We start from the raw sequence: 24,493 nt of genomic DNA, 5'->3' as shown, positions 1-24,493 counted from the left end.
ATTCTGTAGCATATAAACCTTTACAAGCAACATATAGTTTTATTAAAAAAAGAAAACATTTGTATGGGATGTGCAGGGTGTACAAATCAATTAAGGATGATTTTTCCACTGTCGGAGCAGGTGAATAACATCTATCTTTCTTTCTGTTTGATTATACATATTATATTCTAGTTAGATTATATAACCAATGCAATATAAGTCTCTATTTATGCCATCTGAAATGATAGCATGTAATTTTGTAGCCTACAAGATTTATTGGCCATGCACGGCTGAAGTTTTGGCTGGAGACATTTTTATGTCTTTTAGGCCTGGGCAGTATGTCTACATGCCCAGAGCTAGCCCAGGCAGGGTCTTCTTTCTTGTTCATTCTTCTTGAGGCATCAGAGGGGAAACAGTATCCATGGAGGGTACGACTTTGTCTTAGGAGATACGGGGTAAGATTTTTGTCTTATGAGATATTTAGGGTTGCTGTGTAATAATAAAAAGTTTACTTATCTAAGTTACCTTGCTACTGTAGCTGACCTGCTTTCTGTGATCCTCTGAGGACAGAAACTGCAGTCTCTGGCACTTAGCACCTCTTCCTAAAACAGCAAAGGATTAAGTACACAGCCTTTGTCCTATCTCAGCAGGAACTGCTGGTCTCTAACTTTCAGCCTGCTGATCAGAAGTCACAGGAAGAAAAAGGAACACTTTGAAAAGTGATTATAGCATTTGTTACTAAGTTGTAAAAAGTTTCCTATGAAAGCTACATGGGGAAAAGAATAAGTTCTTCTAAGTGGGGAAAAGGAAAAAAAATTTCTCTTGCTCTCTTTGTTCTCAGTAGTTATATATCTTTCAGAACACATGATCACATGCTTAAAAGTTCGTGACAAGTTCACACAAAGATCAAATCATAAATTGAAATTGAAACAGAGAATGTTTACATGCATATCCATTAGGATTATCTGGCTAAACATCTATCACCTGTCTCAGCTCTACAGGCTCACAGAAGGCTTAAAACCATAACTAACTTATTAGTGAAGTTGTGTTTAGATAAACTCAGTCAATATTTTATCTTCTGTCCTAGCACCTACAAATCATTAGCTCCCTTTTTATGACCTTTGGTTAATTGTTTTATAACCTCTTGTAATGTGCTTTGAGTAGGAGAAAGTCTGGTTACCATCTAAGAGCAATTAAGTGGTGACACTTGGGAGACTGGCAGAGTTCTTATTGAAGTTTGACTATCAGAAAAGGACCTAATAGCGGTCCCACTATTAAAGAGCTTAATAATCACTGATACAATCTTAGGAATTCTTATAGGATCATCATTAAGACTTAAGAAGTCATCTACAAGACAGTACATCTTTGTAGATCTGCAGAGATCTGCTCAAAAGGGATGCTAATGGATAGTGGTTGTTATATTATGTTTAATAATAACAGGAAAAGCATATTAAGAGCAGAAATCTTTTCTAAAATGAATTCTCTTAGGGCCTTGCCTATAAGAGCGAATCTGTTGTGGATTATGTTATAATCCAAAGCAGACCATCTCAGGAAGATAACCTGCTAGTTATTAGCTTGTCCTGTTATAGCTCCTGACATCTATAAAGCATTTCCTCGATTAATGACCGATGTGGGAATTCCCAGCCTATTGTGGGTGGTGCCATTTCTGGACCTGTAGCCCTGTATTGTATAAGAAAGCAGCCTGAGTGAGTCAGTGTCCCTCTGTGGTCTCCACCCTAAGCTTTATCCCAGTAACAGAAGAACCAAAGTAGGACAATGACCAGGGAGAATTGCTGTCACTTCCCATTTCATTAAAGATGTGTGGATAGATGCAAGCATTCTTTTAGTTTATTTTTTCAAAAAAAAAGTCTATATGATGAGAGCCACAGTACGATGTTCCATAGAGATGCTCTCAGAGGCTCGGGGAGCCCAGACAGGGCTGAGGGTATGCTCTGGTACCTGAAGGCCTTGATTTGTCTCCTTTATCAAATTTGGCATTATTAGAGAAAACGGGCATACTGTTCTCTGTACTGTATTTGCTTCTTACTTTTAAAAGTGACATTTCATAGAAATTGCTTTATCTGTGTTTTACTGTAAAACTTTATGAACTAGTATCTTTAGTGACAGAAGTATTAAGTATAATTATCAAAGACCAATGCGATGGCCAAATAATTAATAGTGATGTCTTTAACACAGGCATAGGATAAGGACCCCAGTTAACTCAGTCTCATGGATTCATCTCATATTTAGTGGCCACTATGCCCCAGATGTTGTTAGCACTGAGAACACAGCAGTAATCAAGTTAGGCATAACCTCCATCCAAGCATCAAGAGACAGAATAGTCACAGATGCAAAGGCACAGGCTGTATTAGGTCATTCAGAAACATCCACTGAGAACACAAGACTGAAGGTCTTGACTTCATGACCCCATGAGGGACTAAAGTGAGAAGGAAGTATTAAAACTTTTCTGATTGGAGTCGAACATGAACAAGACCTGAAGGACAGGGTGAGGCCAAGAGAGCAGATTAAGAACTTCCCAGCAGAGACCTGAGAACTCAGGGTAGCATGGCATTGCTCTGCAGTGCATGGGGAGCTAGCCAGAGCCAGGCTCCAAGGGAGAGTCTCACTGACTGATTATATATACAATGAGGCTGAGTCCAATGGGAAGTGGGAGTTTCTATTTTATTTTATTATTTTGTTGTTGTTGCCTTGAGACAGGGTCTCGCTACATAGCCCTGGTTGTCTTAGAACTCACTATGTAGACCAGGGTGGCCTCAAACTCACAGAGATGCACATGACTCTGCCTCCCCGACTGCTGAGTGCTGGGATAAAAGGCGTGCACCACCCAACACTTTCTTATGAAAAAAATATATATGGGAGGGTAAAGTTTAAATTTTTAGGAAAATATCTTAAAAATTAGATAATTGGAAGACATGTAAGTGACTACCCATTCACGTACTACCTCAGTCCCACAGTTAGCATGTGACTCCATAGATCATTTCATGTATAGTCCTGAAACCATCCTTCATTGTCTCCTTTTTTTTATGTTTGTCAACTATTAAGTATTGAGCACACATCAGTGTAGCTTACTGCTTGTCCCATCAGCATGCATATTAACTAGAATTTAATAACTTTTAAGGTAGAAAACATATAATCTTACATTTTCCCTTGAGTTTGAAGACCATACTTCTAACTCCCATTATTATCGAAAACAAAGAGAACATCAAATGTTACCTTCTTAAAAGTTCCTTCCCTTGAGGGTCCTTACCTGCACCCCTTTCCTCCCTGCTCCTAGAAGGCCTTATTCTACATGGGTTAATAATAGGCTTGCTAGAAGATCATCTAGTTTGTTGCTCTGTTGTCTGGCTTCCTTTGCTCACTAGAAGCTTTCTGAGATTCGCCTGGGCTGTGTGCGCCAATAACACCTTCCTGTTTGTTTGGGGGTTTTGTTTTACATTTTTGTTTGTTTGGTGTTTGTTTTTGTGTTTCACTCTATGACCCTGTTAATGGAGCCCTGTGTTGTTTCTAGCTCTGGGCTTCTTTGAACACCCTTGAATGAGTTACTTTTGTGATAAGATGTCTTTTTGTACCAAGGTAATATTTTATCTTGGAGATTGTTCATAAAAATTGAAAGTGCCAGACTTGGCGTTCAAAGAGATTATATAATTTTATCCTCCTTCCAAGGTGTGAGTATTCCAAGTGTTTTTCTTTGACAGTTTCTTCCTAGCCATTCTGGTGGGTGAGGAAGGGATATAATCTTTCTTTAAATGTAGAAAGTTATTTATTGAAGGACTTGATAGAGATTTATAAAGCTAATGGAAATCCCTGAAAATGTGAAAAAAATATTAACTTCAGTGTCACTGCAACTTACCTAGCTTCATGACATCTAGCATTTCTGTCCCTCATGGGACGAGTCTAAGAATGTTATAAACCCTTTCCACTTACAACTTTTTACCTAAGATAGGTACAGAAAAATCCATGTATAAGTCAACCATTTACTGATACTTACTCACAGTGAGAATTTAAAACAATTATTCAATATATGCCTATTTTTAACTTTATTAAAGACAACAAATTTAAATACTAATTGGATCAATGTTTGCTTTTGCAAAAAAGGGCTAAACATTGGCTGAACATTTGATACTGCATAACACAGATGATCACTTTCGGCGTCCTTCAGTGTTGATCGATATTTTGATTTTATAATTATCAATGTTGAAATCACCAACTTGCAAAAATACATAGTGCAAAACACCAGAAGTATGCTTGGGGCCATCTCATAAGTCATTGGAAATCCTGTCCTAGCCCCACCCAGAATTCATGAAGATTGTGTTGAGACTTGAGTCTGCTGAGCTGGTGTCTGAGAGACTCTGCCTGCTAATGGTTGACAGCATTTTGAACTGGGAACCAATGAGGAGAGAAAGACCCATCCAGCCTGCCCTAAGCTAATTCTGTTAGTAAGACAATAAAACCATGACATTTTACTCCAAAGATCAAATATTCTGACACAATAGAGGTCAGAGGAATGCTAATTAATATTTACATGCTGAGGAACAATGGTAGGAAAATAGTAAATCTTTCCTCTATAATTAATGTTTCCATCCAAGCAGAAAATTATAGCATTCCATATCATACACAGGCCCGAAATCCAAGCTGAGGTGTGGCAGGCCGCATAGCTGTCAGCACATGGATGGCAGAATGTACAGGACAAACTGTACAAATTGGCGTTCTGAACCAGGATTTCAGAGAAGCTGTGTGATGCAGAACAAGCCAGTACTGCTGGGAACGCCTGCATTTATTATGTGCTGGTTTTAAATTAACTGTGGTCACTGTGCATTCAGAAACATTCTATTATTGTCAAGCATTTCATGCTTCCCATATTCAGTTCCATGGCCCCGTATGCCATTGTGACCCATGGGTTAAGAAGCAGGGGTCTCCGTGAACCTAAGGACTTTCATACCGCAGTAAACTAAAGATAGTTTTAAAATTAATCTTCTTTAAGAAACAAATGACCCTGAAATTACAGAGAGAGAGGAGGAGGAGGAGGAGGAGGAGGAAGAGGAGGAGGAGGAAGAGGAGGAGGAGGAAGAGGAGGAGGAGGAAGAGGAGGAGGAGGAAGAGGAGGAGGAAGAGGAGGAGGAGGAAGAGGAGGAGGAAGAGGAGGAGGAAGAGGAGGAGGAAGAGGAGGAGGAAGAGGAGGAAGAGGAGGAGGAGGAGGAGGAGAGAGAGAGAGAGAGAGAGAGAGAGAGAGAGAGAGAGAGTGTTTGTAGTACTTCTTAGAGTTGAGTGTATTAAGAGGCTGAGGCTGTAACTCTGGGAAAATGGAACTAACCATTCATGACCGAGAACCTGACTTTAACCCTAGGACCATCACAAAGAACCACTCAGAAAAGAAGGATACATCATGTAAAGCTGAGCATGATCAGTGATTAGTAATGTAAGCACAGGACAGCAAATATTATGGAAAGCTACAATATTTTAACTAAAGGTTTAAAATTACAATTACACTGCCATGCATGTGTGTGGCATACAAACACACACACGCACGCACACATGCACGCATGCACACACACAAGCTGCAAGCCTCAAGGGCTTGCTGGGAAAATCACATCTCTGAGCTCCGGGTGTTTTATAGGCCAAAGACAAAAGAATTCTCTGCAGAAACTACTGCTTTTAAAGCCTGTGGCCCCAGTGGTAACAGCTGTTGTCAGCATTCCCAGGCCTCCCTGCACAGCATTTTAAGCTTTACAAGAAGAAAGCCAGTGTGCTCTTAGAGAAAGTGATAAGCCTGAGGATGTCTTACCTGGTCTTGCTAAAGCATGCACAGGACAAAGCATGTGCCTCCCCAGAATTCAGGGGAAAGGCTGTGCTGATCTGTGAGGTATTTTCAGGCCCTGGATGACAATCCAGGACTGGGACAACGTTTCTAAGGCTTTGGCTGAAGAGGCATGTAACAAAGACAGTTGACTCTCAAATTGTCTAGAGAAAGAAAGCGAGGTTATAGTTCTGTGTACCACCAGCGGGGTAACAGAGGCAGGATACCAAACATTAAACCTCAGCCTCCCCGCCCTGCATGACCAAGGAAATGGCTGCTTCTCTGGAAAGTTTGTGATGAGGCAACTGCAAGCTTTCTAGCTGCCAGCATTCAGCTAACATCCAAAACATCCGCTGTCATGAGTCAAACGCCATCCCTCTTCCTACCCATCAGAGACTATAGAGCTAGCCAATCCTTGCCGGTATTCTCCAGGAGTTCCACTAAGGGTTATGAGGAAGGTCATTTCGGAATAATTCCTGCTGAGTTATTAACATTTATAGTTTTAGATCTTGGAGGATAAACTCTTGTTCTGAGTGGGGATTTTATCACCATGGGAGTCCTGTAGACTGAGGATACTCAGAGGAGGCATGTTGGTTATCAGTTAGAGAACTTATATGAAAAGTGCACTAAAATCAGGGACTAAACAAGGCTGCCCACTCTCTCCCTACTTATTCAATATAGTTCTTGAAGTTCTAGCCAGAGCAATCAGACAACAAAAGGAAATCAAGGGGATACAGATTGGTAAAGAAGAAGTCAAAATATCACTATTTGCAGATGATATGATAGTATATTTAAGTGATCCCAAAAGTTCCACCAGAGAACTACTAAAGCTGATAAACAACTTCAGAAAAGTGGCTGGGTATAAAATTAACTCAAATAAATCAGTAGCCTTCCTCTACACAAAAGAGAAACAAGCCGAGAAAGAAATTAGGGAAACGACACCCTTCATAATAGACCCAAACAATATAAAGTACCTCAGTGTGACTTTAACCAAGCAAGTAAAAGATCTGTACAATAAGAACTTCAAGACTCTGAAGAAAGAAATTGAAGAAGACCTCAGAAGATGGAAAGATCTCCCATGCTCATGGATTAGCAGGATTAATATAGTAAAAATGGCCATTTTACCAAAAGCGATCTACAGATTCAATGCAATCCCCATCAAAATACCAATCCAATTCTTCCAAGAGTTAGACAGAACAATTTGCAAATTCATCTGGAATAACAAAAAACCCAGGATAACTAAAACTATTCTCAACAATAAGAGGACTTCAGGGGGAATCACTATCCCTGAACTCAAGCAATATTACAGAGCAATAGTGATAAAAACTGCATGGTATTGGTACAGAGACAGACAGATAGACCAATGGAACAGAATTGAAGACCCAGAAATGAACCCACACACCTATGGGCACTTGATTTTTGACAAAGGAGCCAAAACCATTCAATGGAAAAAAGATAGCATTTTCAGCAAATGGTGCTGATTCAACTGGAGGTCAACATGTAGAAGAATGCAAATCGATCCATGCTTATCACCCTGTACAAAGCTTAAGTCCAAATGGATCAAGGACCTCCACATCAAACCAGATACACTCAAACTAATAGAAGAAAAACTAGGGCAGCATCTCGAACACATGGGCACTGGAAAAAATTTCCTGAACAAAACACCAATGGCTTATGCTCTAAGATCAAGAATCGACAAATGGGATCTCATAAAACTGCAAAGCTTCTGTAAGGCAAAGGACACTGTGGTTAGGACAAAACGGCAACCAACAGATTGGGAAAAGATCTTTACCAATCCTACAACAGATAGAGGCCTTATATCCAAAATATACAAAGAACTCAAGAAGCTAGACCGCAGGGAGACAAATAACCCTATTAAAAAATGGGGTTCAAAGAATTCACAGCTGAGGAATGCCAAATGGCTGAGAAACACCTAAAGAAATGTTCAACATCTTTAGTCATAAGGGAAATGCAAATCAAAACAACCCTGAGATTTCACCTCACACCAGTGAGAATGGCTAAGATCAAAAACTCAGGTGACAACAAATGCTGGCGAGGATGTGGAGAAAGAGGAACACTCCTCCATTGTTGGTGGGATTGCAGACTGGTAAAACCATTCTGGAAATCAGTCTGGAGGTTCCTCAGAAAATTGGACATTGAACTACCTGAGGATCCAGCTATACCTCTCTTGGGCAAATACCCACAAGATGCCCCAACATATAAAAAAGACACGTGCTCCACTATGTTCATAGCAGCCTTATTTATAATAGCCAGAAGCTGGAAAGAACCCAGATGCCCTTCAACAGAGGAATGGATACAGAAAATGTGGTACATCTACACAATGGAATATTACTCAGCTATCAAAAACAATGCCTTTATGAAATTCATAGACAAATGGTTGGAACTGGAAAATATCATCCTGAGTGAGGTAACCCAATCACAGAAAAACATACATCGTATGCACTCATTAATAAGTGGCTATTAGCACAAATGCTTGAATTACCCTAGATGCATAGAACAAATGAAACTCAAGACGGATGATCAAAATGTGAATGCTTCACTCCTTCTTTAAAAGGGGAACAAGAATACCCTTGGCAGGGAATAGAGAGGCAAAGATTAAAACAGACACAGAAGGAACACCCATTCAGAGCCTGCCCCACATGTGGCCCATACATATACAGCCACCCAATTAGACAAGATGGATGAAGCAAAGAAGTGCAGGCCGACAGGAGCCGGATGTAGATCTCTCCTGAGAGACACAGCCAGAATACAGCAAATACAGAGGCGAATGCCAGCAGCAAGCCACTGAACTGAGAATAGGACCCCCATTGAAGGAATCAGAGAAAGAACTGGAAGAGCTTGAAGGGGCTCGAGACCCCTTATGAACAATAATGCCAAGCAACCAGAGCTTCCAGGGACTAAGCCACTACCTAAAGACTATACATGGACTGACCCTGGACTCTGACCTCATAGGTAGCAATGAATATCCTAGTAAGAGCACCAGTGGAAGGGGAAGCCCTGGGTCCTGCTAAGACTGAACCCCCAGTGAACGTGATTGTTGGGGGGAGGGCGGCAATGGGGGGAGGGTTGGGAGGGGAACACCCATAAAGAAGGGGAGGGGGAGGGATTAGGGGGATGTTTGCCCGGAAACCGGGAAAGGGAATAACATTCGAAATGTAAATAAGAAATACTCAAGTTAATAAAAAAAAAAGAAAGAAAAAAAAGAGAAGTGCAAGATTGATAGGACGTGTGGGGGTCGGGGGAGGAGCTCCCAGTTGTCCTCTCTCCAGAGGATTATGAAGTGGGGTCACAATATAGCATCCTGGTGCAACAGACTCTGGCTGTAAATCCTAGAGAGCCTCTGGCCACTTCTGCTGGCAGTAGGTAGAGAGCCCAGAAGAGGCCAGTGTGCTAATGTGGAGGCAGCAAATTCAGCTCAAAGTCCCAAGGGACGCATCGTATGAGGAAAAAGATGGGCCAGATATATCCCAGGTCATGGGAACACGCCTGTGCTCTTCCTTCCAGATCCACCCCTCCACACCCCATCAGTGGATGGAACACATTTTAAATCCTAAATCAGGGCTGAGCTGCCTCCACTCCCAACAGAACGCAAGGCCCACAGTGTAAGTCATGGGAGCCATATTGATGACCCGTGAGCCTATGAGAAATGAGGAAAGGGGAGTTGGGGCAGAGGTGGATCTTGTTACCACTTTTCCCCCCCATAATATGGGAAACCATAGGCTTTGCTCCTATATGTGTGTGTGTGTGTGTGTGTGTGTGTGTGTGTGTGTGTGTGTTTTGATTAAAGAGAAAAGCTTTTAAGCAAGAGCTAACTGACAGAACGAAACAAGAGTTTTTATAAATACTGAACACAAAAAAATGTTCACTTGACCTTAGTGGCTTTGTAGAAAATGGTCTTTATTCCAGAAGGAAATGGCGTTCATGCAAGGAATAAGAAAAGGTACCATAATTCTGAGGTGAGAGTCGAGAGCCATGATTAACATGACCGAGACATCACAGGTGGGTGGTGGGGTTTCTATTGGTGTTTTGTGAGGAAATGAAATGAACTGAGCAGAAGAGCTCTTAGGAAGCCTAATTCTAGAAGCTCAGTTTCACTTGGTTATTTTCATGCCTTTGTGTGCATGCCCATGTGAGTGTGTGTATGTGTGTGTGTGTGCATGCAGGTTCACATCAGGTGCACATGGAGGCCAGGGGTTAACATGGGGTGTCTTCCTCAGTCACTCTCTGCCTTATTTTTTGAATCAAGTCCTCTCACCGAACTGGCCAATGGGCTGTAGGCATTTGCCACTCTCCCTCATAGCACCGGAGTTACAGATACATGTCACCATTCCTAGATTCTTACATGGAGCCTAGATATCTGAACTCAGACCTCATGTGGCAGCCACTTTACCAATGGAGCCATCTCCCCAGCCTCTACCTGATTCTTCAATGGTTCAGTGAAGCCTGGGACATTTTACCTGTGTCCGATAAAGGGGCTTTCAGGCCATCCCAGTTGCTGTTGCTAAGCCATGCCAGTCTTCTTTAACGGACAGTTTCCCCACATTTACCTGTTTTGATAAACTTAACCTTGCCTCTTCATTGAGTGCTGCACAGGTCGACAGCCCTGAGCCCTGGATGAAAGCAGCTGGATTTAGCAGGGAAACAGTGGGATTCTAAGTGCGAATGAATGACAGTGACAACGTGCCCACCAGCAGTGCCTTAGTCAATTGTACATGCAAGAAATGCAGAGTCCACAGAAAACCTGTGTATTCCTCCTGGTGTTGATGATGACTTCTGTTGGTCCTTTGACTGATGTCTATTGAATATCCACACCGAATCATTAGCATGAAACGAACCCGATAATGAGAAAGAACCAGGTGCTAAACAGCTTCCACACTTCAGGCCTCGCGAGGAGACAGTCCATCAGTTGACTCTGTCAGCAATGGAGGAGTGTTTGAAAAACATTTAAGAAATGGCTCTAAAAACAGAAATTTTACATTTCACTCAGGCTTTGTATTTGGGAAAAAAAAAAACAAAAAAAACAAAAAAAACAAAAAAAAAAAAAAACAAATAAAACCTTACCTGAAGCAAGCAGGTTCCATATTGACTTACTGAAATTTGACTTGAAAATTTCTGCATTTCTACAGACTGTCAAGATGAGGCTAGCTGGAGGTTTAGTCTGCCTGGAGAGTCCCTCCCTCAGGCACTTTCTGCTCTTGGGCTGCTGACCAAGTGTCTGAAGGCTTTAGAGCATTTGTGGTCTTATCCTCGGTGTGTGTCTCTCATCTTTTCATGCAATCTGTGCCACGCCTTGCTTTCTGGAGACCTTCGGAACTTTTGGAACTAAGTTGCTAAAGGCCTCAAATGACATACGTCTCTTTCTCTTTTTACCAAACTTTGCAACGACTCCAGATCCACAGGATTCATCGCGATTCCGGAGACAACTCTCAGACAGGTGAGACCATTGGCTTTTACTCTCTGCTGAGGGGTACCTTGTCAACCCAGTTTACCGTCACTCTGGGGGCTCGAGAGGTTGAGGTTCAAGATGACATTTGTCACCCTAGATTGGGGATGGCTAAAACCTAAGCTGGCATTGGAGGGTTGGAGAGTCAGAGGAACAACAGGCATCTTTTACAAACCTTGTCTCTAGGTTTGTGATAGCCTTCCCTCCTAAAATCCTCCCCTTCTAGGTTTTCTTTTCTTGGCTAGAGACCACGTAGAGCAGATGAACCCAGTGCAGAGTGGAGTCCAGAGGAGAGGAAGGCCACCTAGGGCTGAGAACATAGTAACGGGTCATCCATGTCTGTTCCCTCTCCAAGTAGAGCATGGCGACTGGCTTTACAAATGGAAACCCGCCAGACACTGTATCACACTAGAGAACGGCAATAAGCCATCCCATGTCCCTTACAGTGCCCAGCATGGTTTTACACATAATAGACACTCGGCCAATGCTCACAGACCCTTCAGCAGCTAAAAACCTCCCTCCTGGACAGCACAGGGTCAATCACTTATCAGCTCTTTGGCCTTGGCCTCCCTACCTAGTGTTTCCAGCTTCCAGACTTCATTATTCCCACTGGTACCGTGGGGATAGAACTCTGTCACTTTCAGAAGTGACGTCAGTGTTAAATGAGATGGCTGTTTTATTTAAAGGACCTAGCACAATGTCTGGTGCACAGTAGGCTCTCGGTAACTATTTTTATGGGAGGCAGGGGCCCTTTGTCACTAAGTTCTTCTCGATGATTGAGATTTTTAATTCATTCCGTGGGTTCTCTCATTTAAAGTGATGATTCTCTCATTTAAACGACCCTCACTGAAGACTAACTTCTCCAAACTTAGAACCAGTTTGGTTGCCGTGGATCCTTATAATTCTATGAAATGAAATCAAGACAAACAACAGCGTCCAGCTTTGAATAATTTGAAATGAATCATTGTTGTGTGCTGGGCTAATGGACAGATGTAATTAAAGCCTGTAGGCTTACTGTGTGCTCGGCAGTCTTCTAGGGGCTACTGAGGATTAGCTCAGGTTTTAATAGCCTCTGAATGAGAAACTCTAGTTATCCTCACTTTACAGACGTTGGGACACAGAGAGGCTAAGGACACCTCCCATGTTGTATAGCTACTGGAGGACACATTAAGCCAGAAGCTGCACAATTTGGCTCTGGAGTTGGTTTCTTCCGTATTACCCTGTCTCGCCATTTTTCCTGTGACAGCATTGTGCGTCACGGTTTTCTGCATGAATCGGCCAATGTAATGGCACCCGAGAAAGACATTCTTCCCACTGGGCTTTGTGTTGCCTTGGGGTGGTTCTAGCTTATGGTTAAGCTCTTCTTCTCATTCAGGAGTTACTGGCTAGGAGCGAATGTGCTGAAAGGGTGTCTTTCTAAGGCCAATACGGTTACCCTGACATTTGTTTTACACCATGGTACCCATCATGGTGTGTGATTCTCGGCATCAGCCCCACGGAGCGTTTCGGTGTTGACTTTCCGTACCCATGACCTGCAGGACATGGTCACTTGATGAAATCCACTCTCAGAGAAGCCAGATGATTATGTAGACATCTGACTTTCTAGGAGGGCCCCAAACTTGTCCAAACTAGCTTCTCAATGCAGATATCTGTGGATTTCACTAGGATCTTATTTCTTCAGAGCTTCCCTACCCAGGCGAGTGTAGTCCTTTAGGAAGATGAACCCCCAAACATTCCCTTTAAGTTTTATCTTCAGGATGACATTTTAGTTATGGGACTAAATAACCCCCAGTAAACACTGCTTCCAATGTAATGAAGTCCCAGAAGAACAAACTGTTTCCCTGCTAGAATGACTGATCATTTTGTGTTGATTTGAAGAGAAAGTAGTTCTTGATTCTTGGATTTACTTTCTAGAGCTTAAAAAGTTCGCTCATTTTCTTTGGAGAATGCGGGGGAAGGTGTGGGCTCACACCACAGTACCCAGAAAGCCAGCCTCATTCTGTTTCTCCTTTGAACTCCCCAGAGCCTCATTCGTTCAGACACAAGAGCAGGAGAAAAGAGTCCATTGATGTGAAATCAATATCTTCTCGAGGCAGTGATGGTAAGAAGTTTCTCAGGTTTCCTTGACCTTTTCAACACGTAGAAAATGACAGAGTAGCAGGCTCAAACATTTCATCAAGGTGGAAACTCTGAGGAGAAAGAGTTCAACTGGAGTAGACTTTTCTTCCAATACACTGAAAACATTTTAGGATTTAAGGGAATAAATTCTCTCAGCCTTCTGTGGTATTTTTCTTTTCCCTGAAGGGACAACGAGCTGCTTCTTTCATGGCCCAACCTGTCAGACCACATCACTATGTGTAGTGTGTGTGTAGCAATGCAGTCTCAGTAGCTAGGCAAGGTCACCCTTGGGTGCTGGTGGCAAGGGGCCAGGGAGCATCCTGGCTTCCCAGACTCAATGTACATCCACCACCTTGTTCCTTAATGAAAGGCCAGAAACCATGAGTCACAACCTCATAAAATGCTTTGTGAGTTTAATGAATCAAGCCTAAGTAACCAAGTTGGGGGTGATGGGAAGTCATTCCTCTGAGTCAGGGGAGTAGGAGACACAGAGGTGGCAGTGTCTGCAGGTACTACTCATTTGGTTCTGAGGGGTAGAGGGTATCTAGGAAGCTGCAATGCAAAACAAGGCCAGGGCAGGAGCTGAGCAGAACTGGGCAGAGACTGGGGCAGAGGCAAGGACTAGTGCGTCTGTAGCTATAGAGAAGCTTCACCATGAGCTGTGCAGACATGAACGCTTGCTTGTGTGCTGATAAAGAGTAGAGGGTCCGAGCTCAGATTTGCACTCTTGTAAGAAACAGAGGAGTGTTGAAGAGAGAAAATGTGAGAGTATCCCATGAACCAAGGAGGAAAGAGAGTGGGGTCAAAGGGGGCTGCAGGATTCATACTGGGGAGCAGAGAACAGATACATTTCACACATTTGGGTTAGTTCTGTCTTCCAGTCTCAGAGTCAGTCTGTCTCCCCCCACCCACCCGTGTGTGTGTTTGTATATGTGTGTGTGTGTGTGTTTGTGTGCATGTGTGTGTCTGTGTGTGTGTATGTGCATCTGTGTGTGTATGTGCATCTGTGTATGTGTGGTTGAGGTGTGTGTGTGTGTGTGTCTGTGTGTGTGTCTGTGTATGTCTGTGTGTGTTACTGTGTGTGGGCATTTGTGTGTATCTGTGTGTGTATGGTATGTGAGGTGTGTGTTTGTGTGAATGCGTGTGTGTCTGTGTGTGTGTATGTGCATCTGTGTGTGTGGTGTGAGGTGTGTGTTTGTGTGTGTGTCTGTGTGTGTGTATGTGCATCTGTGTGTATGTGTGTGTGCATCTGTGTGTGTATGTGCATCTGTGTGTGTGGTGTGAGGTGTGTGTTTGTGTGTGTGTCTGTCTGTGTGTATGTGCATCTATGTGTATGTGTGTATGCATCTGTGTATGTGTGGTATGAGGTGTATGTTTGTGTGTATGTGTGTGTACCATGTGGTTTCTGGTATACTGTGGTGCTGAGGATGAAACCCAGGATCTCACACAGTTAAGGCAAGCACTGAGCCACTGAACCACACTCTGACCCACTTTTCTTTTAATTTGGCAAGTGGAAGGGTAGTTATAAGGGCTGAGAGGGGCTTGTCAGTCCCTATGGGGGAGGAGAGTGAACTAAAAAAATAAGTGCTAGAGTGGGGGACATCACAGGCTTTCCAGTCCTGTGAATCACAACAGAAGAACGGAGGACCAGAGTCGTGGCTTAAATAGACAAGGCTGCAGAGCCTAGAGACAAAACAGAGACTGCAGAGCAGGACAGCCTGGCGCAGGGACGGGGAGCAAGGATCATGAGATAGGCTGAGGCCATGTTGGAGAGGATGCTAGAGAGGGCACCTGAGCCAGTTGGCCTGGCGTTTGGAGCAGCTCTGTGGTCCCTCACAGGCAAGGTGGGAACTGGGGAGCACAGCAGAGGCAGGCAATGACTGAAACCCCTGTCCCAGAGCCCTGCTGAGCATGGCTGGATAAAGTCCTCCCATCTCTGAAACAGGTCTGACCTCTAGGGTGCACCTCAGAGAAGGTTAAAAATGTTGATGAAGACAGGCCTTTAAAGGAAGGCTTTCTACCATTTGAATCTTAAACCACATCTAAGAGTCACCTGCTCAAAAAAAAAAAAGTCATTTTAAAATGAGTTCATCCCGGTTACAGCTAGAACTATCAGGTCCTAATGGCTGAGGAAGGAGCCAGGCTGGTCCACCTCACTAGTTCATACTGAGACACTTAATCTCCTGTCCTGTCACGGGGTAGGTTCACATTCATGCACCCTGTGGCACTGGGAGGAAAGGGCTTTAGTGACCCATGGAAGAGGGAGTCCTGTGAGGTCATTGGGCTACAGGCATGAGACAACAGGATTGATCAGCCTCTGTCCACTTCCCCTGTGGAGTGGGGGTCGCCAAGCCTTCTGACAACAGAGCACCTTACATGCTTCTGGGGCTGAGTGGTTGGCCCTAGAGGGACATAAGATGATCAGACTGACTGAGTTATGGGGAAGGAGGTCCTAGAAGAACAAGGCCTCGTCTATGAGGGGACTTCTCCTCTGCATTTAGCCTAAACTGGACCACCAGCCCCAGATCAGACTGTTCTGCCTTCTCTCTAGCGCCAAGCCTACAGAATCGCCGCTACCCCTCCATGGCAAGGATCCACTCCATGACCATTGAGGCCCCCATCACAAAGGTAAGTGACAGCTGTAACCTCCGCCGTGTGCTCAGTGCCCGACTGGCCTAGAGCTGTCGTCTGCGGATAGCAGAGTTGATGCCTAATGGGTAGTGCAGATATTAAGCCGACACAAACACTAACGTGGTTGTACAATGCAATCAGTGCAGTGAAGGCAGCCATGCCAAAGCTCTGTGAGAGACTGGGAGAAGGGCTAGAGTCAGGCTGGGTGAGGCGGTAGTCAGGAAAGCTCTCTCTATAGAGGGAGTCATGTTTGAAGCCCAACTTAAACTGAGAATCACATTGGTCAGAGGGAGACTTCTGGGACAGGAGCAGCAAAGACCATCATAGAGATGTTCCACCAAACTGAGACAGAAGCCAGGGAGGCTGGGGTGTGGCCCACAGAGATGGGGGTGGGGCTACTGTTGGCTCAGTTTGTTTTGGCCTCTTGGACCAGAAATAAGGTGATTTATGTCTTATGTGTGGCAAAGACCTTTGCAGAAGGCTAGATAGACGCGACCTCATCAAATCCAGATGTCCCTAGAAGGAGTTCGGCCACCACCATATAGGTAGAAAGTGGCGAGAGTGTAAGAGAGGAGGCCATTCAGAGGCTTTTCTGGAGTTCCAGGCAGGAAATGGTAGCAGCCATTTGGCCAGCATTGAGGGAGCTACGGTAGAGAAAGAAAGAAATGATTGGAAAATGCGTAAGGGGAGAATCATTTGGACTTGGTGAATTGCAGGGGTGACAAACAGAGCAGGCTTTGGATAGAAGAGCCCTTGTCTTCAGCCCTGGGAAGAACAGCTCACCTTTGGTGATGGTGTTATTTGCTCACTTTGTGAGAAGGGAACTAAGGTCAGGGGTCAATTCTAGGCACATAGGATATTGTAGTAGGTGAGTCAGGAAGGCTTGGGAAAGTCTCCAAGTCTGGGGTCCGGAAGGTAAACGTGGAAATCTCATAATGGATTGTGTGTGTCCGGAGCCATGGCAATGGGGGTCATTTCTGAAATTACAGTGAGAGGGACCCAAGTCTGTCTCCAAGGAACTCCAACCCATGAAAGAGAGGTAGGGAAGGGCATCGGCAAGGCATCCTGGGAGTCGGAGTCCTGAGATAGGACACTGCGGGGAAGCGTGGGCATGCTTCAAAGAGAGACGGTCTCTTCTCTGAGCTGGGTGTGTGGTCACTGGACTCTTCTGAACATGTCTGATTCCCGAGAGGTAAGAAGTATCTAATGTCCTCAAATTTATTCTCTGCTCCCTTCATTGCTCTCTCAGGTTATAAATATAATCAACGCCGCTCAAGAAAACAGCCCAGTTACAGTGGCAGAAGCCTTGGACAGAGTTCTAGAAATTTTACGAACCACAGAGCTGTACTCCCCGCAGCTGGGAACCAAGGACGAAGATCCTCACACCAGTGACCTTGTCGGAGGCCTGATGACCGTAAGTGACAAGAAAACCCCAGAGATGCAGGGGCACTGGCTAAATACCGGATGTCATCCTCTCAGCGTGCTGTGGCCTCGGGCAGTAGAAGCGCCCAATGTGTAATGGGCATCGGCTCGGGGAGGTAGCTCGAGGCAGCTGTGTTAATTTCTTCGTGGTCATATATAAGATGCTTATCATTCTACCGCCTGACTAAGCATGGGAAGAGCCTTGAGAAATCCTATTAGAGTAGGAAACTGGCAGGTGGCTGAGGGCTAAGCCTCCTGGAGAGATGCTGTATTGGCTCCTGTTCCTGGTTCTTCTCTGTGTCAATTACAGGGTGGGTTTGAAGGTTGCAGCTACATTTCCTTGGGCATCAGATTGTACCTACACAGTTAGCCCTCCCGATCTGTGAGTTCTGTTTCTTATTAATTCAATCAGCAGAACGAGAGAGGGAGAGGGAGAGGGAGAGGGGGAGGGGGAGGGGGAGGGAGAGGGAGAGGGAGAGAGAGAGAGAGAGAGAGAGAGAGAGAGAGAGAACACAAACGAGAGAGGGGACGAAGAGGGCACAGGTGCAGTAGGCAGGACACACACACACACACACACACACACACACACACACACACACACACACCTATGATCTCAGCAGTCCAGGAAACTGAGTCTGAAGAACTACAGGTTTGAAACCACCTGAGCTGCACAGTGGAGGGAGGGAAGGAGAAGGACAGAGGGAGAGAGGGAGGGAGGAAAGAAGGGGAAGAGATGGAAGGAAGGGAGGGCGCTACATTTGTATGGAATATGAACCTGCCTTTTCATTGTTGGACACTATAAACCATACCAAAATGTTACCCAGAAGGTGAGCATTTATTATATGAAATCACGGTGCCATTTTGCAGAAGACAAGCCCCCTTGGGTGTACTAGGACAGGAGGGTTCTGTAGTTGACCCCCGTGAGGACTGATTGTAATGAAAGAACGTGCCCCTAGATGATACCTGCTCCCAAACACCTACTGACAGAGGACTGTCCTCTGAGAATTACATGGGCAAGTTCTATCTCTAATCATACAAAAGCAGAATAGAGCCATTTGGGCTCAAAGCAGGGGAAAGTGAGGACTGTGCCTGCTGGTAATCAGATCCATACTAGGTTACGGACCTGAGCAATGTCTAAGGTCCACCAGACACTATTGTGCCATGCTCCTTTTGGCTTTGAGTGAAGCAGCGAAGTCTAACTTTCTGTCATGCTTCTCCTCAGAGGCTGAGCTTGGAGGATTCTCAGTAAAACATGACCCCATGTTATCCTGGTCTCTGCAGATGTCTTTTCCTAGCCAGCCTCCAAACACTGGGCTCACTGGCTGTGCAGCCATTCTCGCCAGCACTTCAAGCAGCCTTCTGCTGTACCTGGCCCAAACTGGCACTCGCTGGCCTGTTCCGATGCAGAGTTAGCCTCAGTTTCTGAAGAGCGATGATCAGGGTCACAACCATGGGACCCTGAGTCCCAGAACAAGCTGTCACCTCCACCTACCCCACCCTACCCCATCTTGGGCTTCTGGGTCTAGAGATGCTGGGAGGCACAGCAGCATGCAAGCCTGCCTCATGTGGGTGTGGCTTAGGGAAGTGGAGAAGAACAAGGGGTGCACAGCTGTGACAGCTGTGGCTGGAGTTACTTATCTGCCCATCTGTCTGAAGACTAAGACCTTTGCACCAAGATCTAAGGTGTGACTTCAAGGGAGTCCTTCATTAATTAATACCACTTTAAACTTTAGCACTTCTCTTCCGGGGATAAGCAATTCTAGGTGACGTTTGCACAAAGATTTAAATAAGGAGGGACACAGAGGCAAGGAAACAGATCCGAGAGCACCCAGTGCAGGCTCACGAGCTGGCAAGTGGAAGGGCTCTGAACTCTGTCCACTCTTACTCTCATGGTTGTGACCAGGGCAAATGCAGCCAAGAGGAAGTCTTTCTGCCTACCGTTTCCCAAGTGTCAGTCCACAGTGTGTGGGGAGCTGAGTGGACAGTGACAGGCAGGAGCCAGGGCAAGATAGAGTCCCTAAGGACACTCCCAAGTGACCTTCCTTCTTCTGCTGGAAGCCAGCCCCTCTCTGCACGATTCTGCTACCTCGAAGCAGTTACTACAGTTTACGCTCAAAATTTGCATCTGTCAGTGCACTGATCCGCTGGTTAGGCCACAGCCCCCCATCTGCTTAGCTCCAGGAAGGCCTCAAAGTCGCTTGCACACTGTGTTTTACTGATAGGTCGCATGGCTCTCCATTCACACTCGCTGACTGTCGAGATTACAAACCACCACACTTTCAAAACCTCAGCTCCAGAAGGGCTCCTCTCAAAGCTTCAGAGCAGGAGAAAGTGGCAAGTTTTCAGAAGACTTTACAAAGTCTCCTCCCCAAAGATGGCTTTTGACATCTCACATCCGAGAGCATCGAATGTCTCAGTACTGAGAGCCTTTGGACACGTTGGAATCACACATACCGTCCCCGTGCCTGCATTCGCTTGGCTTCACAATGGCAGGAGAGAAAGTGGCTATGAGAATTGAGCCAACGCACTGCTCAGGTGCGAGGCCTGCCAGCGCTCATGACTGCTTTCTCCTCCCCATGCCCTTGGGACTAGCACTACGGCACTGTGGAAGGAAGAGCATCCCCATTTCTTAGCCTCTGTTACAATTTCATTTGGAACGGAACGTTATCTTGACCTGGAGTTGCAGCCAGCTCGGGTTAGTCAGGAATTAGCCTCCTGGCTGAGGAGAGGGGTTAAGAGAATGACAATACGTGTGAATCGTGTGGCTAACGTTGTGGCTAATGTTGTGTCTTTCCTCCAGGATGGCTTGAGGAGACTGTCAGGGAATGAGTACGTGTTTACAAAGAGTAAGTGTTCCCCTGTCACTTGTCACTGATAGCCCTCCTCAGCCTGTGCCACCCCCAGGTGGTGAATATTTCACAGGGGCCTTGGATCTTCAGCTGGTCTCATGAGTTTATTCCTCTCAGTGGTGTGCATTTAAAGCTAGGCCCCTGACTAAAGTCACTTCTCAGAGCACCGCTAGATAAGGTTTCCCATTCTCCATATGTTTTAGCAGGCCTTAGAGTTATTTTTCTGTTTATGGTCTTGAGATTTCATAATACAAAACGAGTCCCAGTGTTAAAACAATCTCCCTGCCAATGGGAGTTGAGGATTTTGTTTCTCGTGGAAACCCTGAAGAGAATGAGATGCTGAGGACACCGGAGAACCAGCACCTAACTTACCTCTTCTGCCCCCAGATGTGCACCACAGTCACAGTCACCTCTCGATGCCCATCACCATCAACGATGTCCCCCCAAGTATTGCCCAGCTCCTTGATAATGAGGAAAGTTGGGACTTCAACATCTTTGAATTGGAAGCTATTACACATAAAAGGTATGTGACATCTCTGGCAAGAGCTAGGCCATGCTCAAGGCCTCTGTATTAGGGAACTTGGATAGAATTCTGTGTCCTAAATGTGTTCTTGTATGGAGAGGACGAGCCTGTAGGTACGGTCCAGGTTCAGTGCGCACTTCCTCACGTCTCCTTCCTTTGTGCCCAGGAGCCAGGAGCTCTGTTTTCTCATCCCTTCTACCCTACAAAAACAGATTAGCAGTCAGGATCAGGAGTACACATTAGCAACTTGGGAGACTTGAGGCAAGAGGGTTGTTTGAGCTCAGAGAATCAAGACTAGCCTGGACAACAAAAGTTCATTTTCTCTGTCTGTCTCTCCCTTTTCTCCCTCCCTCCCTCCTCCCCGTCCCCATACAGACATAGGATTTCATAGCACTGTAGATTTTCTTTGAGTCCACTTTGTCTTCAGGGCAAGGAGCTCCTTTTGTCTTAGGAGAAGACTTACCTCTTCCTGGGACATTGGTCTGTGGCGCAGAAAAGATTGATCTATAAAGTAACATCTCTCTAACTGAGGTGACTGCTGGGACCACCCAAATCATTCGTTTGCCCTTGGGCTCGTCTCGCAGGCACAAAGGACTCATAGAATGTGCATAGAAGCAGAGACGGATAGGGGCCAACAGAGATTTTCTGACTTAACAGATAATCTAAAAACAACCTAGACTGACCCACACGAGCCATCTAGTGGCAAAGGGTGACTGGCTAAGCGGTACCAATGCCTCTGTGCCGCAAGCATGTTGAATGACCACACACACAAAAGCCCCTCTGTTCTCTATTGCCGTTAAAGGAAGCACTTTCTGGGCCACTCATTGAACCCATGTTTGTTTCCTGTTTTCAGGCCACTTGTGTACCTGGGCTTAAAGGTCTTCTCTCGGTTTGGAGTATGTGAATTTTTAAACTGTACCGAAACCACTCTTCGGGCCTGGCTGCAAGTGATTGAAGCAAACTACCACTCCTCCAATGCCTACCACAACTCCACCCATGCCGCCGACGTACTGCACGCCACGGCTTTCTTCCTTGGAAAGGAAAGAGTGAAGGTAGAGTTTAGATATCACGAGCTAGCTGTCTCCTAGGATGGAGATCCGAGAACTCAACCACACCAACCTTCCTTCCTTCCTTCCTTCCTTCCTTCCTTCCTTCCTTCCTCCCTCCCTCCCTCCCTCCCTTCCTTCCTTCCTTGTTTAATGTTTGTGAGCACACTGTGACTGTCTTCAGACACCTGAAGAATGCATCAGATCCCATTACAGATGGTTGTGAGCCACCATGTGGTTGCTGGGAATTGAACTCAGGACCTCTGGAAGAGCAATCAGTGCTCTCAACCGCTGAGCCGTCTCTCCAGCCCCCAGGAACTCAATCTTAGTAAAAGAAATTTGACAAGACTTCTTCTTGTTGTTGTTGTTGTTCTAAAACTGATTGTTAGAGGCTCAGAACTTCCTACTTGTTCTCTGTTCTCTTGAAAATTCTTACAACATTACCTCTGGTACTGACTTCTGTGGCTCATCCTTGAACCCATACGCAACTGTTTACCAATTCTGGGAGGTAGAGTCACAGGATGGAGCTTAATTCAAAGTACACTGTTGCTTGGCCTCAGGTTAAGTTTCAGGGTCAGAATTCGGCCATTATACATTCCTAATGAGAACCACACAGCTTCCTCCTGCCTGAAGGGCATATGTGCATTGTATAGGTGTGAGTGTGTGTGTGTGTGTCAACCTGAAGGGCATATGTGCATTGTGTAAGTGTGAGTGTGTGTGTGTGTGTCAGCCTGAGGGGCATATGTGCATTGTGTAGGTGTGAGTGTGTGTGTGTGTGTCAGCCTGAAGGGCATATGTGCATTGTGTAGGTGTGAGTGTGTGTGTGTGTCAGCCTGAAGGACATATGTGCATTGTGTAAGTGTGAGTGTGGCAGCCTGAGGGGCATATGTGCATTGTGTAGGTGTGTGTGTGTGTGTGTCAGCCTGAAGGGCATATGTGCATTGTGTAAGTGTGAGTGTGTGTGTGTGTGTGTGTCAGCCTGAAGGGCATATGTGCATTGTGTAAGTGTGAGTGTGTGTGTGTGTGTCAGCCTGAGGGGCATATGTGCATTGTGTAGGTGTGAGTGTGTGTGTGTCAGCCTGAAGGGCATATGTGCATTGTGTAGGTGTGAGTGTGTGTGTGTGTGTCAGCCTGAAGGACATATGTGCATTGTGTAAGTGTGAGTGTGGCAGCCTGAGGGGCATATGTGCATTGTGTAGGTGTGTGTGTGTGTGTGTGTCAGCCTGAAGGACATATGTGCATTGTGTAAGTGTGAGTGTGTGTGTGTGTGTGCCAGCCTGAGGGGCATATGTGCATTGTGTAAGTGTGAGTGTGTGTGTGTCAGCCTGAGGGGCATATGTGCATTGTGTAGGTGTGAGTGTGTGTGTGTGTCAGCCTGAAGGACATATGTGCATTGTGTAAGTGTGAGTGTATGTGTGTGTCAGCCTGAGGGGCATATGTGCATTGTGTAGGTGTGAGTGTGTGTGTGTGTCAGCCTGAAGGACATATGTGCATTGTGTAAGTGTGAGTGTGTGTGTGTGTGTCAGCCTGAGGGGCATATGTGCATTGTGTAGGTGTGAGTGTGTGTGTGTGTGTCAGCCTGAAGGGCATATGTGCATTGTGTAGGTGTGAGTGTGTGTGTGTGTGTCAGCCTGAAGGACATATGTGCATTGTGTAAGTGTGAGTGTGGCAGCCTGAGGGGCATATGTGCATTGTGTAGGTGTGTGTGTGGGTGTGTGTGTGTGGCAGCCTGAAGGGCATATGTGCATTGTGTAAGTGTGAGTGTGTGTGTGTGTGTGTCAGCCTGAAGGGCATATGTGCATTGTGTAAGTGTGAGTGTGTGTGTGTGTCAGCCTGAGGGGCATATGTGCATTGTGTAAGTGTGAGTGTGTGTGTGTGTCAGCCTGAAGGGCATATGTGCATTGTGTAGGTGTGAGTGTGTGTGTGTGTGTGTCAGCCTGAAGGGCATATGTGCATTGTGTAAGTGTGAGTGTGGCAGCCTGAGGGGCATATGTGCATTGTGTAGGTGTGTGTGTGTGTGTGTGTGTCAGCCTGAAGGGCATATGTGCATTGTGTAAGTGTGAGTGTGTGTGTGTGTCAGCCTGAGGGGCATATGTGCATTGTGGAAGTGTGAGTGTGTGTGTGTCAGCCTGAGGGGCATATGTGCATTGTGTAGGTGTGAGTGTGTGTGTGTGTCAGCCTGAAGGACATATGTGCATTGTGTAAGTGTGAGTGTGTGTGTGTGTCAGCCTGAGGGGCATATGTGCATTGTGTAAGTGTGAGTGTGTGTGTGTGTCAGCCTGAAGGGCATATGTGCATTGTGTAGGTGTGAGTGTGTGTGTGTGTGTCAACCTGAAGGACATATGTGCATTGTATAAGTGTGAGTGTGGCAGCCTGAGGGGCATATGTGCATTGTGTAGGTGTGTGTGTGTGTGTGTGTCAGCCTGAAGGGCATATGTGCATTGTGTAAGTGTGAGTGTGTGTGTGTGTCAGCCTGAAGGGCATATGTGCATTGTGTAAGTGTGAGTGTGTGTGTGTGTGTCAGCCTGAGGGGCATATGTGCATTGTGTAGGTGTGAGTGTGTGTGTGTGTCAGCCTGAAGGACATATGTGCATTGTGTAAGTGTGAGTGTGTGTGTGTGTCAGCCTGAGGGGCATATGTGCATTG

General features: G+C 45.5%; 1 protein-coding gene across 9 annotated transcripts in view; it reads left to right on the top strand.

Annotated features, from left to right (window-relative positions):
• Pde8b (phosphodiesterase 8B) overlaps positions 1 to 24,493 on the top strand; it is a 234,210-nt gene that overhangs the window by 190,748 nt on the left and 18,969 nt on the right. For all 9 annotated transcript variants that reach the window (XM_063281702.1, XM_008760670.4, XM_063281701.1 and 6 more), the window contains 7 exons: positions 11,207 to 11,249; positions 13,282 to 13,359; positions 15,928 to 16,004; positions 17,257 to 17,421; positions 20,230 to 20,275; positions 20,666 to 20,801; positions 21,655 to 21,853. In XM_063281702.1, the coding sequence (XP_063137772.1) occupies positions 11,207 to 11,249; positions 13,282 to 13,359; positions 15,928 to 16,004; positions 17,257 to 17,421; positions 20,230 to 20,275; positions 20,666 to 20,801; positions 21,655 to 21,853 (744 nt within the window). The remainder of the gene's footprint in view (positions 1 to 11,206; positions 11,250 to 13,281; positions 13,360 to 15,927; positions 16,005 to 17,256; positions 17,422 to 20,229; positions 20,276 to 20,665; positions 20,802 to 21,654; positions 21,854 to 24,493) is intronic.

Source organism: Rattus norvegicus, chromosome 2 (assembly GCF_036323735.1).
Source record: "Rattus norvegicus strain BN/NHsdMcwi chromosome 2, GRCr8, whole genome shotgun sequence".
Classification (NCBI taxonomy): domain Eukaryota; kingdom Metazoa; phylum Chordata; class Mammalia; order Rodentia; family Muridae; genus Rattus; species Rattus norvegicus.
The sequence above is the reverse complement of the archived record's forward strand: the minus strand, read 5'-3'. Positions and strand labels throughout refer to the sequence as shown.